The following is a 24097-nucleotide window of genomic DNA, read 5'->3' on the forward strand; positions in this document are numbered from 1 at the left end:
TTTAAATTCTTTTTTTTCTTTTTTTTTTTTTTGAGATGGAATCTCGCTTTGTCACCCAGGCTGGAGTGCAGTGACTCACTCGGCTCACTGCAAGCTCCACCTCCTGGGTTCATGCCATTCTCCTGCCTCAGCCTCCTGAGTAGCTGGGACTACAGGCGCCTGCCACCATGCCCGGTTAAATTTTTGGGGTTTTTTTTTGTATTTTTAGTAGAGACGGTGTTTCACCATGCTAGCCAGGATGGTCTCAATCTCCTGACCTCATGCTTTGCCCACCGTGGCCTCCCAAAGTGCTGGGATTACAGGCATGAGCCATTGTGCCTGGCCCTTATTTTTATATTCTAAAACTTCAAGAAAGTTCTGCATATACCAACTTTGAACCAATCCCACTGAAGGCCTGTTAAACCACTTACCCAGCAGAAAATTGGCTTCATTCACTGTGTTAGCTGGTAGCACAGGAATCTCCCTTTGTAAAATCATATATGATGTTCTCTCAAGCCATTATCTCTCCCAAAGTCCAGGAACTTCTTGATGGAGAGTGATGACAGCAAGAGGCACAGATAGCAATTGATGTACTTGGGCACTGGCTGCTTTAGTAGCCACCAGTGTAGCCATAGCCTTGCCATGACAGTGCACAGACCTGCCTAGATGCCTGGGTGGACACGGGGGTCTATGCAGCCAGACCATTTGGACCAGGCGTGTTCTTCATGAGTGAACCCCTGTTTCAGTTTCAACCTCAGCCTTGGCCCATTGGTACAGCCACTTCAGCAGCTCCCAGGCTAAAGCTACTGCTCTTGGCTTCCCCAGGCCCTATCCATTCTTTTACTTTTAACTTATTTATGCTTTTACATTTAAAATAAGTTTGTTATAAATAACATATAGTTTAATTTTGATTTTTACATCTAATCTGTCGAATCTATTCTTTTAGATGATATTTTAGACCACTTACATTTAATGTAATTGTTGATACAGCTAGTTATATCAAAATCTACCACCTTGCATGTTGTTTCTATTTGTTCAATCTCCTCTGTTTTGCTTTTCTCCTCTTTTTCTGTCTTCATTCATATTCATTCTTTTCTATGATTCCATTTTATATCCACTATTGGCTTATTAGTTATACCTTAAAAGCTTTTTTTGTTGTTCACTTTAGGGTTTATATGATACATTTTAATTAATCATGGTCTGCTTCACAAGAAGAGTCATAATTTGCTTTTTATCAAGCCCCTACAGCTCTAGAACAATTATGACCTAAATATTAGTATCTAGATTCATTGCTATGATGGTACGATCACTTCATAATTCTTTTTTCATTATTTTATGAGCAAAATGTTTATAGGGAAAACATATGAAATTTGACATATAAATGCCAACAAAATAGTTGGAAAAGGAAAGGCTATCATTGTTGGTAATGTTCACATATCCTTAAATTTCACCAACACAACATATGAAAAAATAGTTGATTATTTGCCTTTTGTTTTCAAACAGATATTGCAGCTGTAGAAGAATGGTTGGTAAGGATCACTTTACATCATGGACTAAATATTTATGCTACTGAAGGAACTCTATTGGATCGTATTCGAGGTAAATGCCAACGGACAGAAGTAAAATGGAATTCATATATTGTTTCAACAAACTTTGACGTCTGCTATATGCCAGATTCTGAGGTCCTAGAGATTAAAAATAGAAAAAAAAAGAGAAAGAGTCATGACCCTTGAGGCACTCACAATCTGATAGGACAAAGAATTAAATACATGTGGGTAAATTATGAACAGAGATCTGCAAAGAGTGCTATAGAAATATGGAAATACAGGCTGGGCAGGGTGGCTCACGCCTGTAATCCCAGCACTTTGGGAGGCCAAGGTGGGCAGATCACTTGAGGCCAGAAGTTTGAGACCAGCCTGGCCACCATGGTGAAACTCCATCTCTACTAAAAAAAAAAAAAAGTTAACCAGGTGTGATGATGCACACCTGTAGTCCTAGCTACTTGGGAGACTGAGGCAGGAGAATCGCTTGAACCCAGGAGGCAGAGGTTGCAGTGAGCCAAGATTGCACCAATGTATTCCAGCCTGGGCAACAGAGTGAGACTGTGTCTCAAAAAAAAAAAAAAAAAAAAGGGAAATACATATTTTACTGTGGCCATATTGAGGGTCATTATAAACAATGGCGTATAAAGTTGATTATATTTACTTATTCCAAAAAAGTATGTAGTTTTACGTAGCTTCCAAAATTAAAAAAAAAAAAAAACAGTGTTACTAATTGTCCAATAGTAATTACAATACTGTCTTTGGGACTCTGATAGTTTGATATCCTATGCTACTTTTTAAGTACTGAAATATCAATATAAAATTGTTATATCAATTTTTAAAAGATCTGAAATCTGAATCATTTACAAATTGAGATGCACCTAAAATATTACATACTGTATTAAAATGCTAACTTTCATTTGTTTAGAATGTACTGAGGTATAATTGCAACAAAAAGCTTCACAAATTGGTAGATCTTTGAAAGCGCCAGATGCAGAGATGAGATTGATCTGTTTGAAGAACTGAAAGGAGATTAGTGTTGCTGAAGCATAGTAAATGACAAAGTGGTGGATCATGAGTTTGGAGAAGCTGGCAGGAATCTTGGTAAAAAGTGTGGACTTTATTGTAATTATGATTTAGAGCCATTGGGATATTTTAAGCAAAGAAGTAATAAATTCTGATTTATCTTTTATAATGAAAAGATCATTTTGGCTGCTGTGTAGAGAATAACTCTTGAGGAAGGATAGCAAGAATGGAATAAAGGAAATTGGTAGCAGTTGTTGCAGTGGTCCCCCTTGAGAAGGTCTGGAGTAGATGGACAGTAGCATTAGCAGTGGAGGTGGTGAGCAGAGCCTTCAGAATACATTTTGAAAGTAGAGCTGCTATGGCTTCTTGGTGGACTAAGGTGGGGGAAAACAGAAGTAACAAGGATGATGCCTGGATTTCTTACTCAAACATTCAAGTAGAGGATGTTATCATTCACCAAAATGCTGAAGACAGGAGGAGCAGACACTGGGAAATAGGAATCAAGAGTTAAAGCTAGAGTTAGAAATCTTTATTCACTCCTGAACTCAAAAGAGAGTGTAAAACCTTGTCTCTATTTCTTTATATCCAATCCACACCCCAAACCACTCATTTATTTCCATCTCCTCCACGCTACTCAAACTGCTGCTAATCATAGTCACCAGTGACCTTCATAGAGGTCACTTTTCTGTCCCCTTTTTAGCTTCTTAGTAGCTGTCAAAACTTTTAATCACTTCTTTGTTCTTAAAATGCTTAAGATTTTACTACCTGACTTCAGGAGCTTGTATATAAGTAGGGGGGCATTGTCAGCTCAGTGATGTCCAGTGGTAGGCTGAAATCTCCCTGACCTGGGTGTGAATGGTCTGCAAACACATACTACACCCTTTGCCCCACATTTCTTTGAATTCTGGAATGACTTCCTGGTGAATTAGTGTAGTTAGAGATTGTGTCTTTTTCCCTTCTTGGCTGTCCCTGTGCTGCACTATGTCTACCCTGATGAAAAGTTAGCTTCTTGCTTTGCACAAAGTGAAAAAAATATCACACAAAGTCTTTGGGTTTGTAGCAGATTTTGTTGAAAGGTGGGGAGACAGAGGAGAATGTAAATAGCTAAATAACTGGTTATTAGTTATCTCTGCCCTTAAAAGTGCTTTGACTATTTTTGAAATTCACATAGCAGTAGTCTTTCAAATTGCCCTGGCTTACTTTTTGTACTTTTTTTTTTTTTTTCTCATTTTTTTCCAAAAGAAAAAAAAACCCTTCCTTTTTTTAATGCATGAAAATTCGACTTTAGATCCAATCCTTTGCATATCCAAAAGTAATATTTTAAGTTTTAAAATTTGTGAAACCTTGTCTGATGATGTTCTTTCAAAAGGCTCATTGTCTACCCTGGTCTGGTGAGGAAGAGTGTACCCTGATTCTTCTACTTACAGTGAGTGCAGAGTCCTATTGGAGCACCTGGGAGGAGAGCCTCACTCATTCTAGGGCATCATGGAAGGCTTCCCAAAGAGGGAGACATTCACATCGAGGACTGAAAAATAGGGTTGTGAGAAAAACAGATATTTAAAGCCCCATGAACTACATAGAGCCTCTAGTGGGAGGGCAGTTCTGGCAAGAAGTAAAGCTGAGGAACCAAGAGGACGTTAGATTCTGGAAGGCCTGGTTTGCCACGTGAAAGACCTTATTCGCCACTAGTGCTACTATTCTGCCTGTGCTGCATTGGAGATGCCTCACCTGTGATTGCTTTTTCTTCTGCATCTCATTTGCAACTTCTATCTTGCAGAAATCCTTCTAAGTCTCTTGGCCCCTAATGATAACTGTCCCTGTTCACCACTGCTACTCTGGATTTATTCTCATTTTCATCTACCTACTGTTGTTTCAATGAGACTGGGAAGAGAACAGAAAGTAAATGAGTGGGCGCCTGAAGCAGAAGTTATAAATGTATTCTGTGATTCTGCAATTCCATTTATACAGATAGATCCTGTGGCAAATAGTATTTTTCAACTATCTTCCAGAAATCCCTCTAAGTCTCTTGGCCACTAATGAACTGTCCCTGTTCTCCCCTCCTACTCTGGATTTATTCTCATTTTTATATATCTACTGCTATTTCAGTGGGATTGGGAAGAGAACAAAAAGGAAATGAGTGGGCTCAGAAGTTATAAATGTGTGTATTCTGTGATCCAGCAATTTCATTTCTAGGGACAGATCCTGTGGCAAATGGTATTTTTCAAATGTGGCCAAAGCAATCTCTCCCATTCCACATGCTGCAATGTAACCTTGCCAGTCCCCCATCAAGGGGAATTAGACTTTACTCCTTATATCCTGGAAAATAGTCACTGACTGATTTTTAACCAATGCAGAGTGAGGTAATACACCTTTTTTGAACTATAGAATGGTTTCTTTACATAGTTCTTTTAAAACCTTTAAAGGAAAGTAGCAATGTTCCATTTTCAAGGGTGCTCCCACCATTTAAACACCCAAATTTTATTTCTGCAGAACCGATTCTTCAGTGGGCTCCTGGGGTTGAGATTCCAGCAAGTGAGATGGGTAAAATATATCCACATGTGGTAGATCTCAAAGTGACAAAATGCCCCTGTGCCAACGACGTGGCATTACTGGGCTTCGTTATGGATGCACTACTTGATGGTAGGTTTACAGCTTCATTAAATGTTGATGTTGGCATTTGTATTTTATAACAGTAATGTTTAACTGGCAGCAGAAATAAATGCATAGACATAGGGAAGGAAAATTGTTTCCTAAAAATATCTAAAAATTTATTCTTCAATACTGTGTGTTGTCTGCTTGCAAGTGTGATATACTAAGTATGTTTTCTTGCTGTGACTTTTTGTCATGTTAATTGTGACTTTAGTGTGTCTCCTAATTTCCTTAATGCCATGCCCTCCATTAATATGTTACTTTCTCCCAGAGATTATCTGCTATTCCTGCCATGTATAAATAGGTATTGTTGTTCCTGAAATACCACATTACTTTGTTTATGTTTGCATTTTTTTCATTACTACTGTAATATCTGAGAGCATCTATATAGGGAAAGAAATAACTGTTTCTCTCTATATTCATTTCATAACACTCTACTACCAAATGTATGGATTTTGCACACCAAGTGATTCTCCAGTTCTCTGTGGATGACCGAGTAGGTGCCCTATGGTTTAATTCAATTCCGGCACTAGCTATCTGGAGTTAGCACAGATCCTCCTCCCTAACCAACAACAGATTAAGGGCTCAGTTCCCCAAGACTGTCCCCCAATTCAAATGCCAGTCACAAGTCCTAGGCTGTAGTTCCAATCAACTAATTAAAATTTGGGGAGGTCCCACAACCCCTTCCTTGAGTTCAATAATTTGCTAGCACAACCCATAGAACTCAGGGGAACATTTATTTAGGTTTGCCAGTTTATTATAAAGGACAAAACAAAGGATACAGTAAACAGTTGGGCAAGGTCCGAAAGATTCCCAAGTAAAGGAGCTTCTGTCCCCGTGGAGTTGTGACACGCCACACCCCTGGTATGTAGATGTGTTTTAGCATTCCAAAACCTGCACTGTAAGGATTTTTATGGAGGCTTTATCACATAGACATGATCAATTATTTATTCAATCTCCAGCCCCTCCCCACTTCCTGGGAGATACACTGAGGGGCTGAAGGCTCCAAGCTTCTAATCGTGGCTTGCTTTTTCTGGCAACCACCCCACATCTTAAAGCTATCTGGGGGTCTGTCAAGAGTTGCTTCATTAGAACAAAAGACAATCACATCACCCAGGAAATTCCAAGGAGTTTAGGGGTTCTGTATCAGGAACTGGGGCCGGAGACCAAATATTTGAACAAAGGATGTTCCTAGCACTCCATCATGCAGGAAATTGTGGGGGTTTTAGGAGTTCTCTATCAGGAGCCAAGGAAAACCAAATATATATTTCTCATTATATCACAATATTATAATGTCATTACACATTTCAACTACTAATAGTATTATTCTAATTATTGTTCCTAGCTAATTGATGACCTCCTAGACCCCAAATTCAGTGAATATAAAGAAAAATAAATACATATAAAAATTAAACAATAAGAAACAAAATGTTATTACTTATAGATGATATGTATACCTACATAAAAATCCAAAAAGATCTATAGAAAAACTCAGAACAAATATGGGCATGCTGGAAGGTTGTGAGATAGAATAACAATGTATAAAAATCACTCCACCAAGGACTAATTAAAGATTACAATTTAAAAAATCCTATTAAGGTAAGAAATCCCAAAAAGTACCCAGGAATAAAAAAAGGAGTTGCAAGGCCTATTGTGTAGAAACTATAAAACTAATGAAGGTCAATAAAAAAGACCAAAATAAATAAGAGATTTCATGTTTATAAGCAGGAACTTCTGGTATTATAAAGATTTATTTTATAAATAAATTTATTACAAATAAAATTTATTACAAATTTATCAATCAATTCAATATGATTCCAAGAAAAATTATAACAATGTTTTTGGTTTGTGTGTGTGTGTGTGTATGTGTGTAAAAATTGGCAAGCCAAACACAAAATTCATATGGGAGAATGATGCACCATGAATAGCAAACATAATTTTAGAGAAAATAAAAAGAACAAAAATTTGTCCTAGCATGACTTATTATAAAGTAACAGATTAAAACAGTATGCATCAGTATAGGGATAGACAAATAATCTTGCCCAAATCTCTTTGACTTCCTAATGGCTTACAGTCTGCTTCTGCTGAATTCCTTTAGTTTTACTAGGTTGGTGCAAAAGTAATTGAGGTTTTTGCAATTACTTTTAATGGCAACAACCATGATTACTTTTGCACCAACCTAATAAATGTGTCTTTTTCCACTCTCTGCTGTCATATGCTACACTATGTCAATCCAGATAGAAACTTGGCTCCTTTTCTTATCTTGTTCTGTGAATAGGAGGTCCTAGCCAGGACCTCCTCCTCCTCCTCTTTATCCAAACACCAATACCTACCTTACTTCCGTGAGCCACAGGAGAGGGGTCATTCTCAACTCCTCATGCTTGATTCTGCCTTACAAATGAAAGTCATGGGAGAGAAGCAGCAGTCTTAATTCCTTGGGATCACACTCATGAGGCCACCTCAACCACTCAAGAAAACAAACAACTTCAGCAACAGGTTCTTTAGGTGAAACTACCTTTTCCCCAACTGGTCACCACTGTGCTGAAGCAAAAAAGGAAGTTCTCACAGTATCAAGCTGTGACTGCCTAAACCAGCAATCCTTTTTTTCTTTTTCTTTTTCTTTCTTTCTTTTTTTTTTTTTTTTTTTTTTTTTGAGACAGGGTCTCTCTCTGTTGCCCAGGCTGGAATGCAGAGGCACAATCACGGCTCACTACAGCCTCAACCTCCTAGGCTCAAGCAATCCTCCCACCTCAGCCTCCCACGTAGCTGGGATTACAGGTGCACACCACCACACCCAACTAGCAATTCCTTTGTGAGGCCTTGTTTGTCCTCCTGGCCTTCATACCACATGGAGTTAATGGTGGGAACAGCTATGCAGTAGCCCCATGTACTCCAGTTTGGACTTATTACCCCCTTTCCTCCTCTAGGATATTCTTCAGATATAAACGTCAGGTCTCCCATCAGTTACCAGAAACATAAACCTCCCTAGATCGTTTCTGGTTATCCTATCCCACATACTGTTCTGATCATCCTCTAATTTGATTCAAACTTTTATCCCTCTCTATCCACCCAAATCCTTTCATTAGAATTTGTGGCCTGTCATTAACAAACTCCCCCATATCACTCACTTTTTTTCTGAATGGTCCTTTAACTTTCTTTCCATAGAGTGCCTGGTCATCCCCAGATGACATTCTTTCCCCTCAGCCCTCCCACATATCACATATCTCAAAACCCAGGTGGGGGTTGTTGTCTTTGCTCCTTAGGATTACTGCTTAATCATTACTCCTTTCATCTTGTTTGAAACATGGAACTTTTTTGAACTCAGACTTTACCTCCCTCTAACTCTTCTTGGTTGCCAGCATTTGGTGACCTCCTCACCACTCACAGTCATTCATTTACAAGTTTAACTTCTGGGTCCCTGCCTTCCTCTCCACTTGACTTTCATCACTATTTTTGGTGACTTCACCATCCATATGGATGATCCACACAGTAAAAAGTACCCAGCTTCAAGGCTTCTTTTCGTACAATGATCTTTCCCCTATCTTACTCCTACGGTAGTATTCTTCTTAAAATTTTTTATTTAATAATTTTAACTTTTATTTTAGATTCGAGGGGAAGTACATCACCCTGATACCAAAACCTGGCAAAGACACAACAAAAAAAGAAAACTAGAAGCCAATATTTTGATGAACATAGACAGAAAAATTCTTGACAAAATAGTAGCAAATAGAATCCAGCAGCATATTACTATGCAGCCGTAAAAAAAGAGTGAGTTCATGTCTTTTGCAGGGACATGGATAAAGCTGGAAACCATCATTCTCAGCAGACTAACACAGGAACAGAAAACCAAACACCACTAGTTCTCACTCATAAGTGGGAGTTGAACAATGAGAACCTATGGGCATAGTGAGGGGAACATCACACATCAGGGCCTGTCGGGGGATGGGGGCAAGAGGAGGGATAGCATTAGGAGAAATATCTAATGTAGATGACGGGTTGATAGGTGCAGCAAACCACCATGGCACATATACACCTATGTAACAAACCTGCACGTTCTGCACATGTATACCAGGACTTAAAGTATAATAAAATAAATAAATATTATTAAAATAAATAAAATTTAAAAAATAAAAATAAAAAATAAAAAGTTAATTCAAAGCTGGGCACAGTGACTCAAACCTGTAATCCCAGCACTTTGGGGAGGCTGAGGTGGGCAAATCACCTGAGATCAGGAGTTTGAGACCAGCCTGGTCAACATGGTGAAATCCCATCTCTACTAAAATATAAAAATTAGTAAGGCGTGGTAGCAAGTGCCTGCAATCCCAACTACTTGGGAGGCTGAGGCAGGAGAACCTCTTGAACCCGGGAGGTGGAGGGTGCAGTGAGCTGAGACCGCGCCATTGCACTCCAGCCTGGGTGACAAGAGCAAAACTCCATCTAAAAAAAAAAAAAAAAAAAAAAAGTTAATTCATCACGATCAAGTAGGCTTCATTCCTGGGATGCAAAATTGGTTCAACATATGCAAATCAAGAAATGTTATTCTTTTTGCTTAGGAATACTTTAGCTATTTGCGCTCTTTTTTGGTTTTGTATGAATTTTAGGATTTTTTTTCTAATTCTGTGAAAAATGGTGTCGGTATTTTGATGGGAATTGCATTGAATGTATAGATTGTTTTGGGCAGTATGGATGTGGGGGAAAGGGAATGCTTATACACTGCTGGTGGGAATGTAAATTAGTACAACCTCTATGAAAAACAGTGTGGAGATTCCTTAAAGAACTACAGGTAGATCTACCATTTGATCCAGCAATCCCACCACTGGGTAGCTACCCAAAGGAAAAGTCATTATATGAAAAAGACACTTGCACACATATGTTTATAGCAGCACAATTCACAATTGCAAAGATGTGGAACAAACCAAAGTGTCCATCAACTAATAAATAGATAAAGAAAGTGTGGTATACATACACCATAGAATACTACTAAGCCATAAAAGGGAATGAAACAATGTCTTTTGAAGCAACTTAGATGTTGCTGGAGGCCATTTTCTAAGTGAAGCAGCACAGGAGTAGAAAACCAAAAACCATATGTTCTCACTTATAAGTGGGAGCTAAGCTATGAGCAAGCAAAGGCATACAGAGTGATATAATGGACTTTGGAGACCCAGAATGGGGAGGTTGGGAGGGAGGTAGGGATAAAAAACCACACATTAGATACAATGTACACTACTTGGGTGATGGTTGCACTAAAATCTCAGAATTCACAGCTACATAATTCATCCATGTAACAAAAAACTACTTGTACCCAAAAAGCTATTGACATTTTTAAAATAACATAAAAATGTGATTTACCATATAAATAGAACTAAAAACAAAAGCTATATAATGATCTCAATAGATGTGGAGAAAACCTTTGATAAAACCTAACATCCTTTCATGTTAAAAACTCTCAACCAACAAGACATTGAAGGAACAGACCTCAAAATAATAGGAGACATCTATGACAAACACACAAACAACATTATACTGAATGGGCCAAAGCTGGAAGCATTCCCCTTGAGAACCAGAACAAGACAAGGATGCTCATTCTCACCTCTTCTATTCAACACAGTACTGGAAGTCCTAGCCAGAGCAATCAGGCAACAGGAAGAAATAAAATGCATCCAAATAGGAGAGGAAGGCATCCAATAGAAGAAGTCAAACTCTCTCTCTTTGCCGACAGTATGATTTTATACCTAGAAACCCCTAAAGACTACCAAAAAGCTCCTAGAACTGGTAAACAATTTCAGTAAAGTTTCAAGATACAAAAATCAATGTAGAAAAATCAGTAGCATTCCTATACACCAATAGCATTCAAGCTCATTTTTCTCTCCAACATCATCACACTCTTCCTCCTCACTGGATTGTATCCATTAGGATAGAGACATACCCTAATATCCCCCATCTTAATTAAACAAAGCCTTCATTTATCTCGCTTTACTTCCATCTCCACTTCTCTGTTCCCCTTCAAAAAAAATATTTAAGGCCAGCATTTAGTGTAGATGATGCTGTTTTTCCACCTCCCGTTTTATCTTCTTTCCACTACAAATCAGACTCTGGTTTCCATCACTCTTCTAAAACATTTCTTCTGAAGGCCACTCACAATTTCCATATTGCCAATTCCAACAGCCAGTCTTTTATGCCCATTCTACTTTCCTTTCCAGCAGCATTTAACACAGTCGACCAGTCTCTGCTCAAAACACTTTCTTCTTTTAGCTTTTTTGATAATACTTTCAAGTTCTTTATCTTTTCTCATTGGTCACTCTTTAGTTTTCTAGGAGGGCTCCTTTTTGGTGTGACCCCTAAATGCTGATGAACCTAGGACTTTGTTTTTGGCTCTCCTTCCTTAAGTTACCACATTCTCCCTCTGGAAGACTTGCCAGTCTGATGGTAGTAATGTCATCTTCAGGCTGATGATTCCCAAATCTGTATTGCTGCTGCTGACCACCCCTTTGAAACAAAACTACTCCTCTCTTCAGCTGTCTATTATGCATTTCTTCTTGATGGCTAATGAGCATCTCAAATACAGCAAGTCTAATCCAGAACTCTTGATTCATCTCCCTCGAAAAATCTGTTTCTCTCCAGTATTTCTCATCCCAATTAGTATTAAATTGGTCAGAATTGAAATCTAGGACACATTCTTGACTGCTCTTACCCTCACAACATTCCCCGACTGTGCTGTCTCCAGGGTCCATCCCCAATGTGACCACTTCACTTCTCTGCTAAAATCTTAGGTCAAGTCAACATTTTTTTTATTAGACTAATTAACAGCCTTTTAAGTGATCTCTCTATTTCCATTCTTGTGCCAATACAAACCAGCCTCCATACACCTACCAGAATGATGTTCTCAAGTATAAACCAGATCACATCACTTCCCTGCTTCCAACACTCCTGTGGCTTCCCTTTGCCGTTAGAATAAAAGCTAAACTTTTCACAACGGTCTGCATCAGCTTCTGGAAGCCCTGGGATAGTTTGTCACAGAGAGTAGCCTGTAACTTAATTTTAGTCTGTAAATATTAACCAGCATAAAGTGTTTATTTTATTATTTCTGCATTAAATAGTCATTTTTTGCAAGAATCTGGTCATGTGATAGCATGCTGGACATCTATAATTATTCCCACTTAAAATATTCCACCGTTAGGCTGGGTGGTGGCTCACACCTGTAATTTCGGCACTTTGGGAGGCTGAGGCGGTCAGACCACTTGAGGTCAGGAGTTCGAGACCAGCCTAGCTAACATGGAGAAACCCTGTCTCTACCAAAACTACTAAAATTTAACCAGACATGGTGGTGCACACCTGTAATCCCAGCTACTCAGGAGGATGAGGCATGAGAATCGCTTGAACCTGGGAGGCAGAGGTTGCAGTGAGTGGAGATTGCACCACTGCACTCCAGCCTAGGTGGTGGAGTGAGACTCTGTCAAATTAAAAAAAAAATTCCACCATTATCTGTAAAACTAGACTTAACTCTCAGAAAGGCAAAGTTTATCTTTAGTTTTCCTCTTCCTGGAAAAAGTATACAATAATAAATAACACTTCCTTCTACAGCTTTCCTTAAACAGAAAAGAGCTGGCAGTCAAAACTCACACTTCACAATATGACTCGTTCTACAAATGTCCTCTTTTGGAAATAAAGTATATGCGTTAGATTGCCAAGGGTCCTTAGCCTCCCCTCCTCCCCAGCCCAGTAGTTATGTCCTTTGACAAAACTTCAGATCAGCACCTCACATTTAAAACACAAAAGACTCCAGACATTCCTACCTAAGACCAAGAAAAGATGGGGTCGGGGAACAAAGTACTTTTAGGATTTGTGATGTGTTCAATCTTCTTCATTTACAAGGTTTTAATGAAACTTTAGCAAAAGTTTTTTCTATTTTTAAAATCACAAATAAAAAAGTAAATCATAGTTTTTCCTCTCTTGGAGTTTACATTTTAATTTTCTTCTTTGGAGTTTTAAAAAATTATTATTAACTAAAATTGTATTCCTGAAATAGGAGCATCTTTATGCTTAGAAGGGTACTGTTAGGGAGGAAAATTTTTCCTCTGTTCTCTTATGCTTAGTGAATAGGGCTCTATGAATTAAATCAACAAATAACAGATTTTTTTTTTTTTTTTTTTTTTTGAGATAGGGTCTCTCTTTGTCTCCCAGCCTGGAGTCGCATGATCATAGTTCACTACAGCCTTGACCTCCCAAGCTCAAGCGATCCTCTCACCTCAGCCTTCTGAGTAGCTGGGACTACAGGCATGCACCACCAGACTAATTTTGCATTTTTTGTAGAGACAGGGTTATACCATGTTGCCCAGGCTGGTCTCAAACTACTGGGCTCAAGTGATCCTCCTGCCTCGGCCTCTCCAAGTGCTGAGGTTATAGGTGTGAGCCACCATGCCCAGCCCAAATAACAGATTAACAGGATAAAAGGCACAAATTTTTTTTTTTTATTATTTATGAGCATGGCAGTCCACAAAAAAGAAATGAAGCTCAAGTGGTTAAATCAGGAAATTATGTACCATTTTCACAAAGGAAGTGGATTTAGGAATCAAGGAACAATTAGCTGTAAGGAAGTTGTGACTAGAAAATATATAGGGGAACTAATGGCAGATAAGGGCTCCCTATCTCCAGTGATAAAAATGCTCTTTTTTTTTTTTTTCTGGTACAAGGGGCAATTTATGCTTGCTTTTAAGCAGATAAAGGGAGGGTAGAGACTGTGTTTATTGATTCTCAATTGCCTTCAGGTAAAAAAAAAATCCTTGAACCAAAGTGGCATATTTTGGTGTGGCATATTCTGATGCCCTTCTATGTAAAAAAAGATACAGTACAATTTGGAAGATACTTTAAGAGAATGAACCAATACCTTAAGAGGATTGATTTTAAGGGCATATTATTCCCAGCAGTAATCATTCTAGGAGTCAATCAGATGGTTGGCTAATATTATGTGGTGTAACTTTAAGTTACTTCATCTTTCCAACGCTTGGGGAAGTGAGAGTCAAAGTGCTGAGAGGGAGTTGAGGCAAGAGAGGACAAGTTGGAAGATGGAACTGACTCTGGGCTCTTGCCCCTGAAGGCCTAACACCATACAATTGAGTGACTCACCTTGTAAAGTTGCCTGGCTTTAATTTTCCTTTTCTTTCATGGCAGGTGTTTACGTAGGCGTAACCTTTTGTGGATTCTGGCATTATTCTGATACCACATGGTTTAACATGACAGAGGCTATCTATTCCCTACTTGAAGGAGGTAACTCCTCTAACATTGCCTTCATCTTGAGCATTTTACTTATATCAATATTTGATTAATATCTATAAATTGTCTTTGCTTCACTAAGGAGCTCACTTTTTTCTTAATTTTTAATCTATGGTATGATTTCTTGGTTTAGAACATGAAGACCTTTCATTGGTGGATATGGTTTTAACAAATCATTTTTTAGTCGTCCTCACCTCTTTGGGCCTTTTTATAAGTGAAGATCTTCGTTATCCATCACACCGCATTTTATCGGTATGTAAACTGCTTTGTAACTAAACCCAAGTGGGCAGCAGACTTGCATATGCCAGCACACTTCCTTTTTTTTTTTGAGACTGAGTCTTGCTCTGTCGCCAGGCTGGAGTACAGTGGCGTGATCTCAGCTCCCTGCAATCTCCTCCTCCTGGGTTCAAACAATTCTCCTGCCTCAGCCTCCCGAGTAGCTGGGATTACAGGCATGCGCCACCACACCCAGTTAATTTTTGTATTTTTAGGAGAGATGGAGTTTCACCATGTTGGCCAGGCTGGTCTCGAACTCCTGACCTCGTGATCCACCTGCCTCAGCCTCCCAAAGTGCTAGAATTACAGGTGTGAGCCAACGCACCCGGCCCACCTGCATACTTCTTAATTCTTCCATTTAAATCATTAAAAGGCATGGTTTTCTTCTGGAATCACACTAAGATATAAGTAAATTAATAAAATAATGAAATAAGGCAAAGACTGATGGGGAAATTCTCAGGATATTGTATAAACTATATCAGAGTCTGCTTTTAATGTTTGGCTATCCTAACTGCTAGGATAGAAAAACCATATAATTTTGGTATAATTTTTTTCAAGGAATGTATATGGTTTATTTCCTTTGGTATAATTTAAATTGCTATGTTTTGTTAGGCCTTCTGATATGCAAGCAAATATTAATGTTTTTTCTTTTCTTCTAGTTTTCCAGAGCAGACTTTTGTGGTTTTGAAAGGGTAAGAAGCTTTACATTTCCCAGGGCTGGTTAGAAGATATGTGTTTACTTGGTGACTTGAGATGAGATGCAAGTCAATAATTCACAATATATGTTATTCCAGTTACTATATTATTTATAGTTTAAACAAAATATATATTTAAATATATATGAATTTATAGCATATATTATTTTTATATATATTTGTAGCAATCATTAAGCAGTGCTCGCCTCCTCTGCTTCAAAGGAAGAAGTGCTCCTCCCTGTTTCAGAGGCCACCCTCACCTCGTCTCCTATGCTATGTCCAGGCTAGCTGTGGTTGTTCAGTTCAGATTCTGCACAAGGGCACTTGATTGAAGACAGTAGGTGCTGGGGTCTGGCTAACATTTTACTCCCCAATCCATCTACCCAGGCGTAAGTCTATCCTACTTGGAGAGAGGAGTATCTTTTCTAACTTACACAAAAATGTCACATAATCTAGTCACTGGTCTGCTTCTGGCCTTTTTGGGGATTTTGTTCCATCAGTTATCTCCTCTGTATGTTAAAAAGTCAAGTTTTGTGATTAATGGACTAGGTCATTCCCATCAGAATATAAGCATGCTTCGGTTGGAAAACCACAAATGAAATCATGAGTGTTCCTAGCCATTTGCCATATGCCCTCCCTATTCTGTCCTCATAGAGTGAGCAGATGGCTATGAACCAGGAAGGTGGCCCTCACCAGGCACTGAATCTGCCTGCACTTTATCTTGTATTGTGCAGGCTCCAGTCTGTGTGCACATGTGCATGTGCACATACACCCACATTCACACTGTCTGTGAGAAAGGAGCATTTATTTCTCAGGAAGCACATAGAACTGACTAATTGTCATACTAATCAGAGGACAAGCAAAGCAGAGAACTAAGAGAGCCAGATGGGCAAAAATGATTTGTATTATAAAGAACAGAGGAAAATAACTGTCAAAATAGAATTCCATACCTAGCTAAACTAAATAACTCAAGAATGAGAGTGAAAAGAAAATGTTCACACCTAAAGACATTGGGAGGGTTTACCATCCAGAAATCCCCATGAAGGAGTAGGATGCCAGAAGCAATGAGGAAAACTAGAATGTAAGTTCTAAGACCTAGGAGAGCAGGAGCCCTGTCTATGCTGTTCGCTACTAGATCCCAGTGTCTAGAATGGCACCTGACACAAGGTATGTACTTAGTAAATATGTGTTCAAAGAATGGAATTGGTATAAAAAATAAGTTATGGCCAGGTGTGGTAGTCCACGCCTGTAATCCCAGCACCTTGGGAGGCTGAGGCAGGTAGATCACCTGAGGTCAGGAGTTATAGACTAGTCTGGCCAATATGACAAAATCCCATCTCTGCAGAAAATGCAAAAATTAGACAGATGTGTTGGTTCACGCCTGTAATCCCAGCTACTCGGGAGGCTGAGGCATGAGAATTGCTTGAACCCAGAAGGCAGAGATTGCAGAGAGTCGAGATCACGCCACTGCACTCCAGTCTGGGTGACCGAGCTGGACTCTGTCTCAAAATAAAAATAAAAATTAAATAAATAAAAAATAAGTTATACATTTTGTGTTTAATAATTGGATGGAACCAAAACTCTAGACAATATAACAAGGAGAAATGGCAGTAGTTTTCAGTGGATAATAAAGCATTTAAGACCTTTGTAAGGAGAACCAATATGGGGAATAAGTTAAGAATTTGTTAGAAAAATATGTAATTCAGCATATGTGTTAAGAATTGAAGGATAATTACCAAAAAACTAAAATAAAACAAAAAGAATATAACCTAAAGCTTCCAAACCTCCAGAGGAAGGAAAACAAGATTAAAGAACAATCCATCTATTCTACAAAAAGGAAGAAAGGAGAGGAGAGATAAAGGTTAAAGAATAGAAAAACTACGAGGTAAAACAGTAGAAATAAATCCAAATATCTCAGCAATTACAATAAGTGGAAAGGAACATTATAGGAAACTGAAGAAAAGCTAATAAATATTTTAAAAAGTTACACCTAAAGAAGAATCACACAGAAAGTAAAATAATGGACGGAGGAGACTGTGACCTTTAACTCTGTTTAGCTTTCATCTTCAGCCTACCTGCCCTGCTAAGTCAGAAGGCTGCTGGGGTCACTGGACAGCTGGGCTCACTGGAAGCCTGCTTTGAGGAATCTCACTGAGGAGATCTGGCATGCCGTTACCTCACTCATGGGTTACCTAAGAACAAAGTGCTTGGCAACACGGAGCGGGGAGTAGAGGACTGGAAGGTGAAGGATTCTGGAGGGAGTCTGACTGGCAGAGCTCCACGAACTCCTAGGGAAGGGTTCTCTCAGCTTTGGGAGTGTGGCTGAGGGTGAGGCTGGAGATAGGCCTACCTGGAGGGCTGCATTCTCCCTGTGCCTGAGGTAGGCAGGCTGAAGGAGACCTGGAAAGAAGGGAGCCCCTTCCGTTTCCAAGGTGGTGGCATGGCAGCCCAGAGGGCTACAGACCACTTTGCCATCTCTTATTCCAGTTGTCAAAATTCGAGGTGCTCCACAAACCATACCTGAGCCCATACTTCAAGGCACACTTAAGTAGCCTGGCATTCTGCGAGCAAAGATCATTAGAATAAAACTAGAGTTGCTGGTGGATAAGGCAACAATTGAACAAGAATAACATTTTTAAATAAAATCATTTCACAAATACCCAATGAGCACCTACTCTGTGATTACCATCATTAGCACTGAGGTATTAGCAAGAACACAGTCAATACCAATAAAGAGCTTCAAGCGCAGCATAAAAATACTTCCTGGGACTGAATACCAAAATTTCCATTAAAAATGGAATAAATTGAAGGATAGAATGACCACTGTTTAAATGCAGAGTAGTGGCATGGAAAATCAAGATGAAGAAACTTCTCAAACCATCTAAGGAACATCACTAGAAATCACGAGGGCAAAAGTGAGCCTTTGAGGAGAGATCCAGAAGCGCTAACAGGTGAGCAAAAGAGTTTTCAGACAAATTTAAAAAGGAACAGATATAAGACAGGCAATAATAACCAAAAAAAGAAGAACATTAACTCAGATTAAGAAAGTTCCAAAGCTATATATTATAATCCACTAAATTCCAGGGAGCACTGAAAAAATGTAGGCATATCCAAGGAATATTCCTCAATTTTAAGGTTAAGGGGGAAATATTACAAGTATCCAAACAGAAAGAGCAAATGCAAAATATACCTCACTGGTATTAGATTTTATTTACACAACAGTAGAAGCTTGAAGACTATGAAATCAACATCTACAGTCTATTTAACACAAAAGAACCAAAGTCCAGAATTTCTATTTCCAGCCAAGAGATTATTCACCTTTCAGATTAAGAAAGTATACGACCTGGTTATCCCAACTAAAGAAAATACTCAAGAAAGAACTTTTAATAAAACAAATGAAAAAGAACAGACATTTCAATAAAGGGGAAGAAAACGAGGAGAGGACTAGTGATGAGAAATGCTTGACTGTTTCTCTCATTTTATCTGATATTTATTCGTGTGTTTTCTGTCTATCCATATAAATAAAAATGGAGTACTAGATAATGTTTTTGTTTTTTTTTTTTTTTTGAGACAGTCTCCCTCTGTTGCCCAAGCTGGAGTGCAGTGGCAATCTCGGCTCAGTGCAACCTCCACCTCCTGGGTTCAAGTGATTCTCCTGCCTCAGTCTCTTGAATAGCTGGGATTACAGGTGTGTGCTACCATGCCCAGCTAATTTTTGTATTTTTAGTAAAGATGGGGTTTCACCATGTTAGCCAGGCTGGTCTCAAACTCCTGACCTTGAGTGATCCACCCGCCTTGGCCTCCCAGAGTGCTGGGATTACAGGCATGAGTCACCGTGCCCAGCCTAGATAAGGATTTTTGAACAGAGACATCTTAGCCAATGTGAGCTGCTATAACACAATTACCATAGACTGGGTGGCTTATACAGAACAGAAATTTATTTCTCACAGTTCTGGAGCCTGGACAGTCCAAGATAAAGGTGCAGGCAGATTCAGTGTCTGGTGAGGGCTGCCTTCCTGGTTCGTAGACAGCCATGTGTTCACTGTGTCCTCACATGGCAGGGGGCAAGAGACTCCCTGGGTTCTCTTTTATAAGAGCACTAATTCGATTCACTGAATCACCCCCACATCAAATAAGGGTACTAATTCCATTCACCTTATCACCTCCCAAAGGCCCCACCTCCCTCCCATACAGCCTATAGCAAGAAAGGACATGTTGCAAGGGAAATGAGAATTTTCAACACCTAAAAATTATGATGTTCAAATAGGTAATACATTCACATAGTTAAAAACTAAAAAGGTTACAAAAAGATATAGACTGAAAAGTCTCTATCCCGCCTCTCTGTATATTCACCCTGATTTTTCCTTGTCCCTTACAGGTAATCTTTTTTTATTTTATATCTTTTCAGTGTTTTCTAATGGAAATTCAAATAATTAGGAATATATATATACTTTTCTTCCTTTTATTATACTATAAATATATGTATTTATGCTGAATTATTTTCTTCACTTATCAATATCATAGGAAAAAATCCGTATTAGTAAATGGAGAATAGCCTCTTTTTCTTTTCTTTTTTTGTTTCTTTTTTACAGCTACAAGTATTCCATTGTATGAACTAACCACAGTTTATTTAAATTATCATCCATTGCTGGATGCTTGGGTAATTTCCCAATATTTTGCTATTACAAATAATGCTGCCATGAATAATTTTGTACCTAGAAATTTTATGTGTCCAGACATGTAGATACAATACATCCTAGAACTTGACTGGAAGATCAAGGGATAAATGCTTATGCAATATTTTTTAAAAATCACGAATTGCCCTTCATGGAAGTTTTTACAATTAGCAAGGATATTATAATAAGTCTTATTAAACTAAAATATCTTAGTAAAACTCAGGGATGGTTGATAGTGATGAGGGAGAGGGGAAATACAGTGTTCTGAAGGTAGAGAGGTGCTGGGATTGGGGAGTGGAGGAAAGGGGAAAAGTGAAATTATTTTTTATTTTTTTATTTTTTTTGAGACGGAGTCTCGCTCTGCCGCCCAGGCTGGAGTGCAGTGGTGCGATCTCGGCTCACTGCAAGCTCCGCCTCCCGGGTTCACGCCATTCTCTTGCCTCAGTCTCCTGAGTAGCTGGGACACAGGCACCTGCCGCCACGCCTGGCTAATTTTATTTTATTTTTTTTATTTTTTATTTTTTTTTATTTTTAGTAGAGACAGGGTTTCACCGTGTTAGCCAGGATGGTCTCCATCTGCTGACCTCGTGATCCGCCCGCCTCGGCCTCCCAAAGTGCTGGGATTACAGGCGTGAGCCACCGTGCCTGGCCAAGTGAAATTATTTTTAAGGGTATAAGGATCTATCTTTAAATAAGACCTCTTTTACTAATGATTGAAGCAAAGGTGTTCAGAATGAGATATATGTGGGTGTTTAGGCAGGTAATTGAACGAGTGAATATTTAATGATTTATTCATTCAGTAAATCTCATCCATTCAACAAATATTTGTTGAGCACTTCCTATATTCAATGCTTATTCAGACAAGGAGGATTCCATAGTGAACAAGACAAAGTCCCTACTTTCATGTAGCTTAACATTCTACTGAGGGGGTTAGACCATTAAAAAATACACAAACAAATACATAATGTGATTTTAGATAGTAATAAGTGCTTGTTGAAATTAAAGCAGAGTAAGAGAAAGAGTGAGGGGAAGATAATATTCTGTTTTAAATAGGGTGATTAAAGCAAGCCTTTTCAAAGAGATGAAATTTAAGCAGAAACTTGAGTGACTTGGAATAATTATTTTGACAGAGCATTTCCAGGCAAAAGTAATAGGAAGTATAAGATCCCTAAATTGGGGGTTTGGCATGAGATAAAATCTGTTAGTTATCCACCAAAATCTGTTTAGTGGCAACAGCAAGGAATATGGATCACTTCTTTCAGGATAAAATTAAAATTCTTGTAACACACAAAATGCTTACTGCTTCAGCCTGAGTGTACCTGCCTCTACCTGCAGCCATCCTGCCCCTACCTGCAGCCATCTGCCTGGCCATGCTAAACCACTCACCTTCCCTGAATGCGCTAACATTTCTCACACCTCAACTCCTTTGCATAACATGTTTTGTCTTCTTAGCATGTACTCCTTCCTCCTGTTTCACTTAGAGAATTTCAACTCATTCTTCAGAAATCCCTCCCTGACCACCAAGGTGCTCCTTCTGTGCACAGTCCAAGTTCGCAGCACAGATTCCTATCATTATCACCCTATTTTGTCTGTTGAGCCCCCAGACTAGCCTCACAAGATTTTAGGTTCCGGTCAAGGTCTATCTTATTTACTATTGTATCCTGATAAGTTACCACACGGCCTTGCACATAGGCAGTCTCGATGAATTTATTGAGTCAATGGGTGAATAAATGAAGACAGACTGGATTCAAATTTTGGGCTAACTTACCAGCCATGTAACATAAAACTTTGAACAAGTTGTATAACTCTCTGGACCTCAATTTTGTCATTTTAAAATGAGTCTAACAATATCTACCTCTTAGAAATGAGGTGATCAAATAACATTACATATGAAAAATTTCAGCACCGTACATGGCACAATGTAGACACTTAAAAAAATTCATTGGGAGCCAGGCGCAGTGGCTCATGCCTATAGCCCCAGTGCTTTACAAAGCCAAAGCAGGAGAATTGCTTAAGTTCAGGAGTTCTAGACCAGCCTGGGCAATATAGTGAGACTCCTTTCCCTCAAAAAATTTAAAAATTACCCAGGCATGGTGATGCACACCTGTGGTCCCAGCTATTTGGGAGGCTGAGGTGGGAGGATGGCTTAAGCTGAAGAGTTTGAGGCTGGAGTGAGCTATGATCATGCCACTGCACTCTAGCCTGGGTGACAGAGCCAGGACCCCATATCAATCAATCAATAAATAAAGTGACTCCTCTGTCAGTGTGGTGGCTCACACCCAAAATGCCAGCACTTTAGGAGGCTGAAGTGGGTGGATCACTTGAGGTCAGGAGTTCAAAACCAGCCTGGCCAACATAGTGAAACCCCGTCTCTACTAAAATACAAAAAAAAAAAAAAAAAAAAAAAATTAGCCAGGCATGGTGGCTAATAATCACAGCTACTCAGGAGGCTAAGGCAAGGAGAATCACTTGAACCTGAGAGGCGGAGGTTGTAGTGAGCCAAGATCGTGCTACTGCACTCCAGCCTGGGCAACAGAGTAAGACTCCTTCTCAATTAAAAAAAACAAAAAACAAAAAAACAAAGAAGTGTCTCCTCATGTGTTCAAGTTTTATCATTAGAAATCAGCAAAGGCTTCTGCACACAAATCATACAGATTATATTATTGATCTATAAAAATGTAAGAAAGTCCTTCTTACATCCCAACAGAAATTTGAAGGTCAGAATCTTCCTATAATAAAATAATCTCAAATTGTTGCATTTAATTAATATCCAACATTTATATCCAACATATTCAATATATTTGAAGCTTCTCTCTCATGACCAATTTTGAAAACCTTTTTCCTGTTGCTTCTTGCTGCTGTCAGGCTTCTGGGAATGCTCCTTAAACCCAGCTGCCACTAATGAGGATAAAAGATAAACATGTGACCCATTGTAACTGTGCTGAAAGACTAATGACTTCTGGTAGCTTCTGAAAGACAGTTCATAGACAAAGGCATCCTCCATTAACATACGCTAATTCATGTGTGATTTCTTTTCTTTTTATGCCTTTTTTGTGCATTGTTCAAAATGTATATTCCTGTTTCTTGTCCTCATTCTACAATCGTTCATTTTATTTGCATACAATTTTTGTCTCTTTATTTGCCTCACATTCCTGAACTATCAAACTTTGAAATTTTTTAGTTTTTTCTATCTTATATCTTAAGATATCTTAAGTCTACATATTGGCTAAGTGATATTTTTATTTATTCATGTAGGTTGACTATGTGAAAGGAAAATTGTGGTATAGTGAAAGATGTTTTGCTAACAGAGAGCACTTTGAAGGTAAATTTTGGTTAAAGATATACTGTATTAAAAGACTTTTACATATATGAGTAACTGAATGCAAGCTCAGCCTTTGGAATGGTCTTTTAAGATGGCCAGATTGTAGACCAACCTCCTTGAGGTAATCTCTGGAATTTCACAGCTGAGTCTCCATGTCTGATTTGTCTCAAATTTAGACCCTGGAACTTCTAAGCAAGCACATAATTAGATAAGCCAGCAGTGCAAGGGAGTGTCGGGTGGAAACCAAGAATTTCAAACTATGTTTCAAGGCAAAAACAAGAAAGGAAAAAACAGTTTCAAAAATGCATTTTTAACCTAAGCCACTCAGTTGCAAATTTCCATTGTGAAATTCCATTCCATTTCTATGGAAAATGGGTGGCATAGTTGATCTGGCTACTTCCTGCTGAGGAGGGCCATAGGTAGGAGGTACCAGAATGGAATTTGTCCACCTGGAGTTGGAAATATTCTCGAGTTCCTAGACTTGCAGTAGGAATTTGCGGGAGCGTTATGGTGCAGGGACATAGGAGTTTCTGAGAACATCTTTCCTGCATCCTTGTGCGGAGTATACAACAGCAATAAAATCCACAACAGCTGAAGAGGACAATGAGCAAAATTGTGCTATATATGAAAGTCTTCCATGCACTAAGGGGCTGACTAAACCAA

General features: G+C 38.8%; 1 protein-coding gene across 9 annotated transcripts in view; it reads left to right on the forward strand.

Annotated features, from left to right (window-relative positions):
* CATSPERB (cation channel sperm associated auxiliary subunit beta) overlaps positions 1-24097 on the forward strand; it is a 191740-nt gene that overhangs the window by 64218 nt on the left and 103425 nt on the right. For 8 of the 9 annotated variants that reach the window (XR_001905019.3, XM_017961478.3, XM_017961480.3 and 5 more), the window contains 6 exons: positions 1483-1578; positions 5037-5186; positions 14364-14459; positions 14599-14717; positions 15401-15433; positions 23368-23434. Coding sequence is in view for 8 of the 9 variants with exons in the window: in XM_017961478.3 (XP_017816967.1) it covers positions 1483-1578; positions 5037-5186; positions 14364-14459; positions 14599-14717; positions 15401-15433; positions 23368-23434 (561 nt within the window). In the remaining variant the exon portion in view is untranslated. The remainder of the gene's footprint in view (positions 1-1482; positions 1579-5036; positions 5187-14363; positions 14460-14598; positions 14718-15400; positions 15434-23367; positions 23435-24097) is intronic. The other variant, XM_021941473.2, reaches the window with a different exon arrangement.

This window comes from Papio anubis, chromosome 7, assembly GCF_008728515.1.
Source record: "Papio anubis isolate 15944 chromosome 7, Panubis1.0, whole genome shotgun sequence".
Taxonomy (NCBI): Eukaryota; Metazoa; Chordata; class Mammalia; order Primates; family Cercopithecidae; genus Papio; species Papio anubis.